This window comes from Anticarsia gemmatalis, chromosome 13, assembly GCF_050436995.1.
Source record: "Anticarsia gemmatalis isolate Benzon Research Colony breed Stoneville strain chromosome 13, ilAntGemm2 primary, whole genome shotgun sequence".
Taxonomy (NCBI): domain Eukaryota; kingdom Metazoa; phylum Arthropoda; class Insecta; order Lepidoptera; family Erebidae; genus Anticarsia; species Anticarsia gemmatalis.
Genome location: NC_134757.1, coordinates 13,052,662 through 13,066,856, shown reverse-complemented (window position 1 = coordinate 13,066,856; position 14,195 = coordinate 13,052,662). Strand labels below are relative to the sequence as shown.

Sequence of the window (14,195 nt, the reverse complement as noted above, 5' to 3'; positions counted from 1 at the left end):
GGCATGTCAACAGAAGAAACATCAACAATTACAATAATTTCTGTAGTTAATACAAGGGATAGTTATAATTATATTTAAAATTTCAAGCAGAACGGAAACTCTAAACAAACGTTGATAGCTATAAATTCAAATGCATAATATGCACGCATCAACAAAGCTCAGAATAAATTTGCTTTACGAGGACGGCGAGTGCAGTTGCGATTTATGACTGCTCTCTAGACGATGTGAACGGCTCGATTTAATACGGTAACGATCCGTTAACAAGTTTCTATGTGTGCTCCGAGCTGTAACTTAGCCTCTCCAGAGGAAGGCATCCACTAACATAAATTCACTTGCACAAAACGCCCGTTTCAGCAAGAGATGTGCTACCACCAACAATATATCCTCAAATATCTTTGAAGCAATTCTGGGTTCAATAAATTTTGGTGAAGTAAATATTTTATACAATGCTCTTGTTTAAGCTTCGTTTGAGCGAATTTATTATGGGTGTTTTCTTGTTCTGTAAAGTGTTTCTCAGTAGCAAAATACGAATGGAAGTAGAATGTTAGTCTCCTTCGAGGAAATAAACTGTGTTAAGTTTAGAAAAGTGCAAGCTTAAAACTTGGGATCGAAAACAAGACCACAAACATAAAGTTTAGCAAACGACGTATACAAGTTAGCACATATTTTTGGCTGTTCTGGATCTTAATTTTAAACTTGTCTTAAAAGTATTTTTAAAATATCCAACATTCTTAGTGGCAGGTAAACTACGAAATAATAATTTTATCAAACTCTATATTTTATACAGTTTGATAATTAAATCAAACAGTATATTTTGTACAGGTTGTTTATTTCATAAACTCTATTCGGATTACATTTAGTAATATTCTTTGATTTGTTGACAGGTGTAATTGCGTTGAGTATGTATGAATATGGCATGAGAAGAAACAATTTCTATACAACAGATAAAACGTACTTACCGCATGCATATGTCCCATGACGAAGTTGACAAAGTCCAGTTGTGGGGGAACACAGATGATGTAGTCGTGCTGCGCGGGCGGCGGCGGCGCCGAGGGCGTCACGTGCGGGGGGTGCGGCAACACTTGACCGATACTGTGTAATGAGAAAAAATATTTTTAAACAAATATGTTGCACTAGTGTCGCGGTGTTTTGATTTGGTGATTACAATAATGATGATTTCAGTAGTTTTTGTGTCAAACAAACAATTTGATTGATTTTCACAATGTTTCCAATAAAAAAGTATTTAGTGTAGTGAACCCTAAGATTCCATCACGACCGATCGACTTTCAACTAGCAACTACTGGCTCGTGTTAAACGGACCAATCATCTGCCGAAGCGAAAAGAAAAAGGTTTTGTGGATAAAAGCGAATGTCTTCGAGAAAACGGTTTAGTTTCCTCAAAGTGTTCTTCGGCCTTTTGAAGTTACGAACCGATTTATTAAACACAAAAGTCGGGGAGAAAACACCTTTTTTGCTTCTCTTATCGTAATATTATTCATAACAAAGAATGTTGAAATTTCTATAGAATTACGTCGGTCACTTGTTGAGATGAAAAGATGTAGGGACGGCAATTACTGGCTGGTTCCTACGAAGATTGCACGACCCGGAATGTTCACGGATAAGGAATTCAGATACGACTGTTTTATGTAAAAAGGGACAATGTCACAAAAGACCATTGTTCGATTCGTTCCCATATACTATATGAATTACATGTTACATTACTTTCTACTGTAGTTGAAAAAATATTTCATTTTGACAAACGTTTGTACAAAACAATATATTATTATGTATATGTTTCAGGAAATCCATGAGCTAAAGTGTATTAATAAAATTGTTTCAAAAACAAATTGAAATGACAATAATATTTTTGAATTCGACTTCTGTAGCAACTTTCATAAATATAAAGTTGCTTTCAGTGATTTCCTTGGTCACACGTAACCTGTAATAAATTGTAAGCTTTACGCTGAAACTGGTGAGTTCCGTTCAAAACAAACCTTTCATAAAATATGGTTCTGTTTGCGCTGTATGTTAACATTTTAGCTTTAAAATAATGGAAAAGACAGACTCGCTTAGTCGAAAGTGACCAAGTGCTATGAAAAATTGCTTTAATGAGATTTTTCAACTTCAGCAAGAAATCATACATTAAAATTTATGTGTTTACTTAGTCTTTGCAGTTATATGCAATGAAAATTTACTGGTTTTGTGTGAAAACTATTTTCAGGCACCTTAAATTGTTGGTAGAAAAGGTATATTATACAAAACATAACGTGATTAACATAACATTTAGTTTTTCTGCATAAGAAAACTGTTTATAGGAGGGAATCGCAATAATGTCTCCGACTGTCAAAGATATGAAACAATGGAACATGCATGTAAATACCTATGAAAACTTATTATATTAAAATTTTATTTTTTTAAATATTTAATCGTGCAAAATCCCTCTAGCTTCAATAATCTGCAAAAACCATGTCCAAGGTTGATATTTCGCGTCATTCCTGTAACACATATTCTCGCCAAAAAGCAAGTTGCCTACCTCAACGTCTGCCAGCTGTCTTCGTGAGGAGACCTCAGAACCACGGGCTGCTGGTGACACCGACATGGACTGGTGATCTTCTCCGAGGTCACGTCGCCCGAGCTCACGTTCAAGATGTTCTTCATCCATAGGCTAGTGTCACCTAGGTTATAAAATGCAGGTTTAATTGTGTAACAATAAAATGGAAGGATATTAATATGGTGTTACTGCAATACTGCAAAAAAATATTACGATAGGGATTAGGTATTAAAGGAAATTAGATCAGTCTTTTCGATTTCTAAAACCGTACCGCTGTTGCTATACATAACATAATTTGTAGTTATACTATTAATGAATATATTATGTGTAAAGTAAAAATTGAACAAAAAAATCTAGTACAATACTTTAACAATGTTGTACAAACACTACATGCATGAAAACTAAAATTTCGGTCTCTTAGCTTTATTTTCTAGAAGAGAATATTTTATGACCAAAAGAGCTTTTTTAACAACACTCATTAGTCCTTCTTTATGTCTGTATTTACATCCCTCACAGACATATTTACATATCATTTACGAAAATAACGCCAAGTCTTAGTGTTGTGCACAGAGAAATAACTTACATTTATCGTTATTATTAAACAAGATTACATCTAACGTGTCTGCATTTATGATCATATTTCATAGTAGTTATTTTATTGCTCAAATACCATTTATTGAGAGATTTAGTACTACGAACAAAGCAAAGATAATGTTATAATCTAATATTGGGGCATTATGTCAGTCGGTGGAAGGAACGCTAAATATAACTAGATTCAGGCAGGGATTCTAGGCTGTATCGATTGGAGACCTTTAAGTTATTACCCAAGTAATAAAACGTGATCTCCTCAAAGATTTAGAATATGTACGAACTGGTAGTAAAATGAACGTTATGGGCTTATGAATTTTTTTTTTTTTTTTTTTTTTTTTTTTTAAAAAAAAAGACAACTCCCGCACTAAGAATTGCTCTTGTGTCGCGGGGACTTTTACAAACATACAAACAACGGACACAAAGCACAACCAGACCCGAAACAATTATTTGTGGATCGCACAAATAATTGCTCCGTGTGGGAATCGAACCCACGACCTCCCGATGCAGTGGTATCGGCGTGGTGACCTAAACCACTGCGCCACGGAGATTTTTATATCGTTAGATTATACGATGGGAAATAAAATTGGTCTTTTGGCTAATACTTTTATGTGATTCTTTGAAAATCAATGAATAACTTTGGCTTAAATAACATAATTTCGACTTGCGTATAATGTTTATAACTATTTACCTCCATTGCTAAAGCGAATTATTATTAAAAACATTTTATATGTTTGATTTGTACAATGAGAATTCTTAGTATGTTACGTTACCCTTGTGATGTCCTATATTTGCACGGATAGGAAAGTACTTATTCCTCTCGGCTATTACTGCTTTATTATAAAAAAGATCAACATTTTTCCATTTTTCTTTTAGATTGCATTACTATAATATTATTATGTATTCTAATGTAGATATTCTCACAATGACAACGAACTCGTCCTATTACGCTAAGTGCTATTTAAATACAGCCTCCCACTGAGTTTAGCTCTAGGGCGGCGAATTACCAACGACCTAATTTGCTCAATACTTGTAGAAGACTATACCTACTCATTATAGTTAGTTGATTGTGATTGGGGTCAAATGAAAGAGTAATTATATTTATAACATAAATTACTTTTTAAGCAGAGGCCGTTAGTTGCATTCGTTTCTGAGAATCGCAAGAACATCGTTACTCCATATTTTAGATTTAACGAGGAATTTTATGATGCAGCTGAACGCACACAAATCACGAATGATTTTGTTTTAGTGTGTTGTAGTATAACACACAAAATGTCTGTGTGACTTTAGTCTACGACAAATTACATGTCAAAATTTCAATAAAATAGTTTCTTGAAATTATGTTTGTTTACAAAATAGCATAATAGGCAGATAAGCCTGTCTACTGTCGCACTTGTACTATAAAAGAAAAACAAATAAGCCACTGTTGGGCAAGGGTCTGCTCCCGTAATGAGGGAGGGGTTAGACCTTGAGTCTTGATTATCAAAATATAGATTACTAGCGGACCCGACAGACGTTGTCCTGTCTAATAAATTAAAAATTATTTAAAAAAACATTGTCCAGTGGACAAAATTGTGAATCTAAACCATTCTCAGATCCCCTTAAACACACACAAAAAATTTCATCAAAATCGGTCCAGTCGTTTAAGAGAAGTTCAGTGACATACACACTTACAGAAGAATTATATATACAGGGTGTCCCAAAACTCAACGATAATCCGAGACAGGATGAAAGGTCAAGTCATACCAGTTCTAGGAAAAATAAAAAAAAAATCCATATCACTTAGTTCAGCAATAATAGACATTTTTCAAAAAAGTTAAAATTCCACACCCTTGGTCGCATTTTCAAGTCCTGTGATCACCAATGTCACAATTTCGCTGCGTTTTTTTTTATTTCATGATCTTTATTTAATATGCTATTAATCGTAAAACAAATTAATGCACAAAACATTGTTAATTTTCTAAAAAAAGTTAAGTTTTAGTGAGTCATGTTTCACAAAAATATCGTTAGTTAACTTTGACGCTTCGTATTAGAAAAAAAATGTACTACACTACCTTTGGCAAGTTATTTCAAAAGTTGGCGCATTTAATCAAGATTACAAAATGGTGCAACACTTGCCACTTTTCTTGCCAATAAAAATGTTATTTTTATTTGAACGAAGCATGTCCTCACAGATAGATCGGACGCAGTGGTTGAATTTTATGGCCTCATCGCTCCCCCGATCTAAACCCAGAGATATTTTTGACTGGGAATGCATAAAAGAGAAAGTCTATTCGAAATAAGTACAAAATCTATCAGAACTTCACCAGAAAATTGACACAGCGTCAGAAGAAATAATACCAAGGAATTTTGCACAACTGGTGAAAAGGTCTTTTTTAAGGCGTTGCAGAGCCTGTATTCGTGCCAGAGGAAAACAATTCGGAATTACATTAGTTTAAGGAGAATAATTAAATAAGAACGATGGTTCGTTCATTCTTTTTTTTAAATTATTTGTACCTTTTATGTTTATTACATTAAATATTGGTTATGGACTAACTCAATTACCTCTTTACTAAAAATAATTGCTTTCCTCTGGCACGAATACAGGCTCTGCAACGCCTTAAAAAATACCTTTTCACCAGTTGTGCAAAATTCCTTGGTATTATTTCTTCTGACGCTGTGTCAATTTTCTGGTGAAGTTCTGATAGATTTTGTACTTATTTCGAATAGACTTTCTCTTTTATGCATTCCCAGTCAAAAATATATCTGGGTTTAGATCGGGGGAGCGATGAGGCCATAAAATTCAACCACTGCGTCCGATCTATCTGTGAGGACATGCTTCGTTCAAATAAAAATAACATTTTTATTGGCAAGAAAAGTGGCAAGTGTTGCACCATTTTGTAATCTTGATTAAATGCGCCAACTTTTGAAATAACTTGCCAAAGGTAGTGTAGTACATTTTTTTTCTAATACGAAGCGTCAAAGTTAACTAACGATATTTTTGTGAAACATGACTCACTAAAACTTAACTTTTTTTAGAAAATTAACAATGTTTTGTGCATTAATTTGTTTTACGATTAATAGCATATTTAATAAAGATCACGAAATAAAAAAAAACGCAGCGGTATTGTGACATTGGTGATCACAGGACTTGAAAATGCGACCAAGGGTGTGGAATTTTAACTTTTTTGAAAAATATCTATTATTGCTGAACTAAGTGATATGGAATTTTTTTTTATTTTTCCTAGAACCGGTATGACTTGACCTTTCATCCTGTCTCGGATTATCGTTGAGTTTCGGGACACCCTGTATAAAGATAATCATACTAACGCCCTGCATCCTGTTCAATATTAGGCACAAGGTCCTTCCTATCAATGAGTCCTCTCTGCAGCCTCCACTGCGGCACCTCCTTGTCTTCCCTCTGATGATGCAGTTTGAAGATGTTCGGTAACGGTTGCCGAGCGATCCTTCTTGCGTGCTGGTGCTTGATCTCGCCTTCGTGGTCCCAGATCTCTTCGCATTCGGATTTGTATTGGTCTATCTGTTTAAAGAATAATATAGAATAACAATTTAATTGCTTCTGTGCACTAGGTGGTGAGTATATTATGACCACAGGCTCCATATTACATGGGACTAACATTAGTGAAAAGTGGATCGGTGGTCTTTAACTTTGTTTTACACCTCTGCCTAGACCTGTGGGTATAACAAGCTTGCAATAAATCAAACAAATTATGCTGCTACTACGCGCCTATACCATGGACACTAAAGCGTCATAGTTTAATAGTTTCACCACTAATCTCTGTACTAATAAATCGGATTGAATAATATAATTCCGACAATGATTCTGTGCTTCTCTGTAGCCAATTAAAATAACAACTAGCGTTATTTTAAAACATTTCTAAAGTCACAAAGCAAATAAAAAATATCATCAACATATTTTTGAAAATAAATTGTACAGTACTCTTTTTCGTATCTAAATAAGTATCGTTTAAATATAAAAAAAAAAAACTCTTGGAAAAAACGCTTTAAACTCTAATTGACTCGCTCCAAAAGACTTTAATTTGGACAATTTACAGACATTTAGTTAGAAAAGAAAATTTAGAGGCATTTGTAACAAAATAGTTACGAGTCACGAATTTAAGAGTTTTTGTGACAAAATAATATGTAAAAATGTTCTAACTATTCTTTTAAAAAGTCAAAGAAATTTTAAATTGAACGTAAACGCTGTAGCCGCCTTACAAAATCTAATTTTGAACTTTTACTTTGTAACAGTTTAAATTATTACCAAGTTTGGTGAAAAAAATAAAGTTCTGAAACAAATTTAATGTACCATTATGTCTTATATTTAAGCTAAAAATCAGAATGAATACCACCTAACTCTAGCTTACCCATGCAGCTTCGATCGCAAGTATTTTAAAAAGCCTGTGAAACAAAAAGTCCATGTCTCTCTGATATTATCTTCGACTCCTTCTTAACTTTTTAAAAGTCATGAAAGAAGGTACTTATAGCAATAAATTTTCGGCATGAAACCATAACAAACCGACAACTAAATAAATCTTCATATTTTCATATAAACATACATAGATTTGGAAAATAATTTACGTTCACCCAACGAGTGTAATTAATCAAAAAAATGTAATTATCACGACTTCATTACTTTACAGGCCTGGCTTATCTTAATCACACTATCTTAACCCTAAGCCTGAACAGAACCGCATGTTATTTCATCGTTACATCAGATAAACGGCTCACGTATTCGCAAGCAAAGGCGATTTAACACTAACGTTTTTTTTGTGCGAAAAAGGTTGTTTTATTTATTTTTTGATTTGCCTACTTACTCCTTTTATATTTTAGTGTGTTAAAACCGGCAGCCTCGAATCAGTTCGTGTATTATTTCATCGTATGGGTTAATTTAAGCCTTTCGAAGGCCTTTGACGTGGCTTGACGACTGTTATCTTAATTGACAACCACTGGCTGACGTTTCTACGTGCCCAAGCACGTAGGCGCTTAGTTCAAAAACCACTCAGTCTCCACCCGTTTGCGAAATGTCGCGCATACATGCTCTTTCATAAACGTATAACTTTTAAACTAGCGTAAAACCGCTAGTCTGAAACCGTTTTATCATTGATGTTGAAATGTTCCTCACTCATACTTGAAGAGGAGAAAGTTAGCACATTTGTTTGAAAGCCATCCAAATGGATTACGCATCACCGCGTTACGAGGTGAACCGATATGATGGATAACTTGCTACACCGTTATGTAATGTAACTTTACGGAAAATTGCTTATATTTGTTTGGTTGTTTTTCATCCTGAAGATGTTAAATGGTTTTAGGAAGCTTTTTCAAACTTGCGGTCCGCAATTTTGTCTGTAAATGTTACTGTCGTTTACATACTTATGATTTACAATTCACATATTATCAGTTATCCTCTGCTAAAATAAAACCTTTTAAATTAAGCCTTTCCGCGAAAATTACAATCCTTTTTATTTATACAATCCAAATAACTAAGGTTTAAGCCTTACGTGTGACAAACGGAACTTCATGAAACATACAAATTGTCATAGTTACAAATACGATGTACGTTTAGTTCTAATCAGTAGGGTTAAAGCGGAGATTACAATATTTAGACGCAGGATTTACTGTGTTTCCTAGATTAAATTCTGTGACGGGAATTTAGTATCCCTATATGAATAGTATGTATGTTGTACCGCATAATGTTTGAACGAATAAAAGTAAATGATTTTTCGGAACCAGTGGGATTATCCGGATTAAGTTTCGTGAACTTTATACTGATTAAAAAAATTCGTTAGCAGCATACGTTGAGTTTCAAACTAACATAGATAAACAAACCTTTTTAAAATCTATGCAGAAATACAATACAAAGGTGCATAAACACTGAAGGCACAAACACTGGAATATTTGCTGAGCTAATTAGGCTATTCTGAGCTGTGATAGTCACATAAAAACAACCAGGCACTTGAAATAAAACAAAAAAAGTTATACAAAAATTATTCATCGCATGTTAGGCTTCTCAACAGTACGCCCACGTGCCCTAACTCATGTAAATGTGGTAAGCCTTCCCCGGACGTGGGCGCAGACACGATGACACCTAGCTCTGTGACACGGTTACATAATATAAGCCTGCCGTTTTTGTACGTGGTGTGCTCAAATAAGCCTGTGCTATTTTAAATGGATTAGATTTTTTGTTGCTGGTTTGTTAATAGGTAATTTTAATGGAATATGAGACTTAGGTAGTAAAGATTTGAATGTTCTGCAAAAAACCTCTGTCTAGGGAGATTTTCTCAGCTTATCGAGCTTTCCTTCACCGATATTGCATAGCAACATTACTAAAAACAAATATGTATCTTTTTCAGTTGTTTGTTTTTTGCCTAAAATTTTATGTCTTAGACTCTAACCTTGTAAAAACAGGGCTTATTTAATACGATCACAATGTTATAAAAATTGCTGTTTGTGCAAAAAAGTGAAAGTGAATTTAGTGAAGCGAAAGTTCAATTGGCATACAACAAAGAAAAGTATCAAAGCACCAAACAACACAACAAAACATCTCCAGACGGCACATTTCCGTAATATTTTTATTTCAAGCATGATTTAGTCCATTTAGCAACCCTTGCTTAACGGGACGGACACATAGTTAGATGGCCGTCGAAGCAAAAACTATGCAAATGGCAATCCCGGAACACGTCTATGAGCTCACCGGAGCGGAAAATGCCGCATAGTTCTACCGAAAATGAAATATATGAGAGTTTACGAACCCTTGAAGATGTAGCCAAACAATGTACGGCTACAATCGGAAGGTAGTATGGATATAAGATGAGCTATGAGGGAGACTTGTATTGTAATACATTGGACGCTTGAGAGAACATTTCGAAGACAGATTGGATTGCTTTTCTACATAAATTTCAACAATGTACACAATTCTTTTGGGACTGCAGGACTTAATATTTATTAATCAAATAATTCTTGGCTGTAGACATTTACTTGTGACTCAATAAATAAATTATTATTTTTGGAGCATAAATATAATACACGCAGAACGAAAGCGTGCAGAAACAAAAGAAAGAAGTAAAAAAAGTGTTTACTGTTTATCGTTTAGTAGTTCGGTGCAGCGGGTAACGCGGTCTCACGCCGCAATAACCAAAGCGGCGCGTGTGGGAGGTTCAAACCTACCCGGGACAAATATTTATGTGATGACTAGAGTGTTATTTTTAGCTATTTAAGTAAGATTATCAGTTTTTCAATTTCATAATATTCAGTTTTTAATTAACCGTGTATGAGTTGTCCAATCATATTTATTATTATATCTTATTTATGTTACCCAAGGCTCAGCAGAAGGTGCGGTGTGGTCTCCGTCGCCAGCAGTCTTGGTCTCTTCGGAGGAGCCGTCTATTGTCAGCGGGGGCAAGTAGTCCAGTTCACGGAACACAGTCCGGAGCACGGGTCGGACGTCGGTGCATACCGCTCTGAAACAGACATGAGATAGATTTATCGTTTACTATTCGTACACGTGGATATTTGTTAAATAGACGTCTATGTATGACTGAAAGTTTTTAATCAGTTGGTACTTGGAATTATACTAGGTTTGTATTATAGTCTTACTGAAAAAAACCAATGAAGGTCGACGTTTCAAAAACGATACACTGGCTACCAATCTTAGGTTAGTAATTTTTGTCAGCTGAACGTAAATAATAACATAAATTGAAAAAAAAAGATAAGAAGCGATGAAAATTCAAAGAGGGTACAAATTAAAAAAAGAGCAATCATAGAACAAAATTCATTAAATAAACTATGTGCATAAAGGAGGCATAGCATGCGAGATGGAATGAACTAACACGATTTAAGAATAATTATTTCAACACAATTCATCTCCGTAAAAAAAGTTTATTTAAGCCATGTAAGCTATAAACACAACACTTATCTTAATTCAGTTTCAGAATGCAGACGCATTAAACTTGATTGTATTCTTGCTTATCACCCATAAATAATATTATTTTATAGTATCATTTACTATTCATGTGAAAGGCGTAATCTACTTTATGTGAAAAACTTTATTATTTACAAGAAGGTGGCTGTAAAAAAGCGCCATTATGCGTATAACAAATTTTATTCATAAATTGTAAAATAGGTGATATTGGATACAGAGTTTTTGAGCGCAAATTTTGCAGAAAATCTATGTTTTATAGTTAAATTTATACCATTTTTTGTAGCTAAATGGAGTGTCAAAATAAAAGCCATTTTATATGTTAACTCTATTTTTTACCTACTTACATTATACATTGGTTTACTCTTCAAGCAAACAGAAGAAAGTAACAAAAAACCGACTATTGAAAGATATTACGATACTTCATAGTCTTATTTTTATTCATATATTCTTTGGGAAACAAACACCTTATAAATATGATAAATTTGGTTAAGTGGAATATCTTTAACTTAAGCCTAAAGAGTTTCCACAGATGTTTACAGAAGATGTTATAACGTCTTAAAAAAGTAATGTTATAGAAGACAAAACGGAGCTTTGTCGCATTTTTTAAATATCCTTAATACTTTTATACGTTCTTAGGTTTATAGTAGATTTAATAGGTATTAGGTACTCATATCTCCATTTAAACTAAAAGCATGCCAAATCTTGCAAAACGAGCAGAGACACAAAGGGGTAATATAATAATATTCCTACACGTGCTAATATAATAGATTTGGTTAATAACATTCTATTTGTAGACACAAAGTCTGGACTGTTTCGTGGAATCCAAAGTGATCAGTGAGTGTGAAATCACGACGGTTACGTCAGACATTCACACAAACAGACACACTCATTCTAATAATATGCTGGAAAATAATTGTATTATTCTATGAGTCTGCGGAGATGGCATGCTTGATTGTCTTTCTTAGTACATTGTATTTGACAAATTACTCATTATCTCAATTAGTGGTTGGTTAACCACCCGTTTCTGAGGTACATTTAGCGGTAGTTTATATATTCAATAGCGCAGTTTATAAAAAAAAACATTTTTAATAGATAAACTACCGCTAAATGTGCATCAGACACCGGGCATATTTAAGATAACTACAGGATTAACACTTTTAAACTGAGAAACAGGCTCTGTGTTTTAAAGTAGACACATCCATTAAGGGCACCTTCTATGATATAATGAACTTGACAAACAGAAAAATATTTTATTTTTATTCGATATTGGATTAGGCATTTTGCTCTACTCGCACATGGTGGTAAATTAAAACAACCAATTCGCTTTATTTGCAGGTCCAAAAAGGTTTTACTGAATGTTTTTCATTCACAAGTAAAACTAACCCTTTCCCAGGAATCAGCGGCAAGTTATCAGCCATAACTCCGTAGAACACAAAATACTTGTAAAACTCTAAATAACAACTCTCAATACAAAAAGGTAAACAAATAAAAAGCTTTCTCTCGTATTTTCTTATTATTTACGTAAACTTGACAAAAGGACCTCTGACATTGACGTTTTTATTCCGCGCCGAGGTAAAAAGTTCCAATGAAATAAGGTTCTATATAACTGACGGGAATATTGCTTTTGAAGTAAAGGCTGGTTCATATAGAATGGTGAGACTTTACTTTTAAAACTGGTGGAAGGTTTATTACTGTAACTTTGTCCTAAATGTCAGTATTTCATTTCGTTGTTATTATTATTTTTTTTTTTAATTAATCTGAGGTACCGAATTATGTTATTTAGTGTACCTACTTGCTAGTAAGCCACACTAATACAAATCAAAACAAATTGGCACCGGAACAACGCTATATATAATTTTTTGTGTAGTTTATCCAATGTAAAAGTAAAAGAAAGTTAAGAAAGTTAAGTCAAATCTGACGTCATTATTTATTTTATAGCCTTTTCACAAATATCAGATATAATACACACATAAAAAATATACGTCTTCTTAATGTACATAAAACAGGTTTTCTTTCAAAACAGAAAGCATCTCAAAAAAAAACCCATAAACTTACCAATATAAATTCGCTATACCTAAACTTTAACAATGTCTTTTAAATAGCACTCTCCCGTCATGTACTTCATTTTCAACACTCAAGAACTATTTTCATATTATATTATAAACCCAGCGTTGTACAAAACCGCGACACAAGTTTATACCCCATACTCCCCCGTACTCTATACGAGAATAATAATTGAATGGCTGGATTGCAAATTGAAATTACTTTGATAGAGGCGATCGAATTTGACACTTGGTTAATTCGGTGGGTGTGTGTGACGAGGCCATTATATACAAGCGTAGTACGACCGACTTTATCAATAATGTCTTGGTTTAAATTGCCCCATTACTATATTTAGTGTTAAGTTTGGTGATAGTTTCTACATACATACGTAATCACATTTCTGTTATGCCCGAAAGTTTGTGAGGTGTATAAAATACACCAATATGGGGCTATTAACAATGTTAGTCCCATGTAGTGGGAGGCGAGCCTATTACCAAACTCCGGACTGCTATTAATAAACATTCTAATATAATTAGAAAATACCCACAGCACTTTGCCTGACCCGAAATTCAAACCCGAAACCTTATGATCAGCAGTAGGATCTACTATCGACCGCGCCACAGTGGTTGTCAGTTTTTGAGTATCTTGACAACTTACTTCACTTCTTTTTTTCAATATAATGTTGTAATTTCAAGTCACTATTGCAAGTCCTTCTATTGGTATTTGCTATTACTTACTTGCTTTTTATCTTTATCTATAAATAGAGTACTTTTTGTGTCCTCTAAACACTTAGTTTATACACCCATGAGTGACCACAAATGTAAATAATATTAAAGGTTTTACTAACTGATCGTTTATCGACCAGTTAGCGCTAACTATGATAGTTTTAACTGTATATTAAAAGTCGTTTTGCTTTTAAACCATTTACTTCTATAAATAAATGTTGCTGTTAACTTATAAGTCACATAACTATTTATTTGCTAGTGGAATAATCCCATCAGTTTCAATAATTCAGTGATTGCTTTCAATCAGAAGGCTTAATGTGTTTGTTTGGCTTGAAAGTTATGAATGGATTCATTATGACTGTTCCAAT

At 33.8% G+C, this 14,195-nt stretch overlaps 1 protein-coding gene across 1 annotated transcript in view; it reads right to left on the bottom strand.

Annotated features, from left to right (window-relative positions):
• The window catches only part of LOC142977675 (uncharacterized), a 166,997-nt gene extending 154,444 nt beyond the window's left edge, over positions 1-12,553 (bottom strand). The window contains exons 1-5 of the mRNA XM_076121748.1: positions 12,443-12,553; positions 10,454-10,598; positions 6,448-6,658; positions 2,533-2,674; positions 960-1,092 (exon numbers count right to left, since the gene is read on the bottom strand). Of these exons, the coding sequence (XP_075977863.1) occupies positions 960-1,092; positions 2,533-2,674; positions 6,448-6,658; positions 10,454-10,598; positions 12,443-12,477 (666 nt within the window). The 5' untranslated portion in view covers positions 12,478-12,553. The remainder of the gene's footprint in view (positions 1-959; positions 1,093-2,532; positions 2,675-6,447; positions 6,659-10,453; positions 10,599-12,442) is intronic.
• Between the last annotated feature and the right edge of the window lie 1,642 nt (positions 12,554-14,195).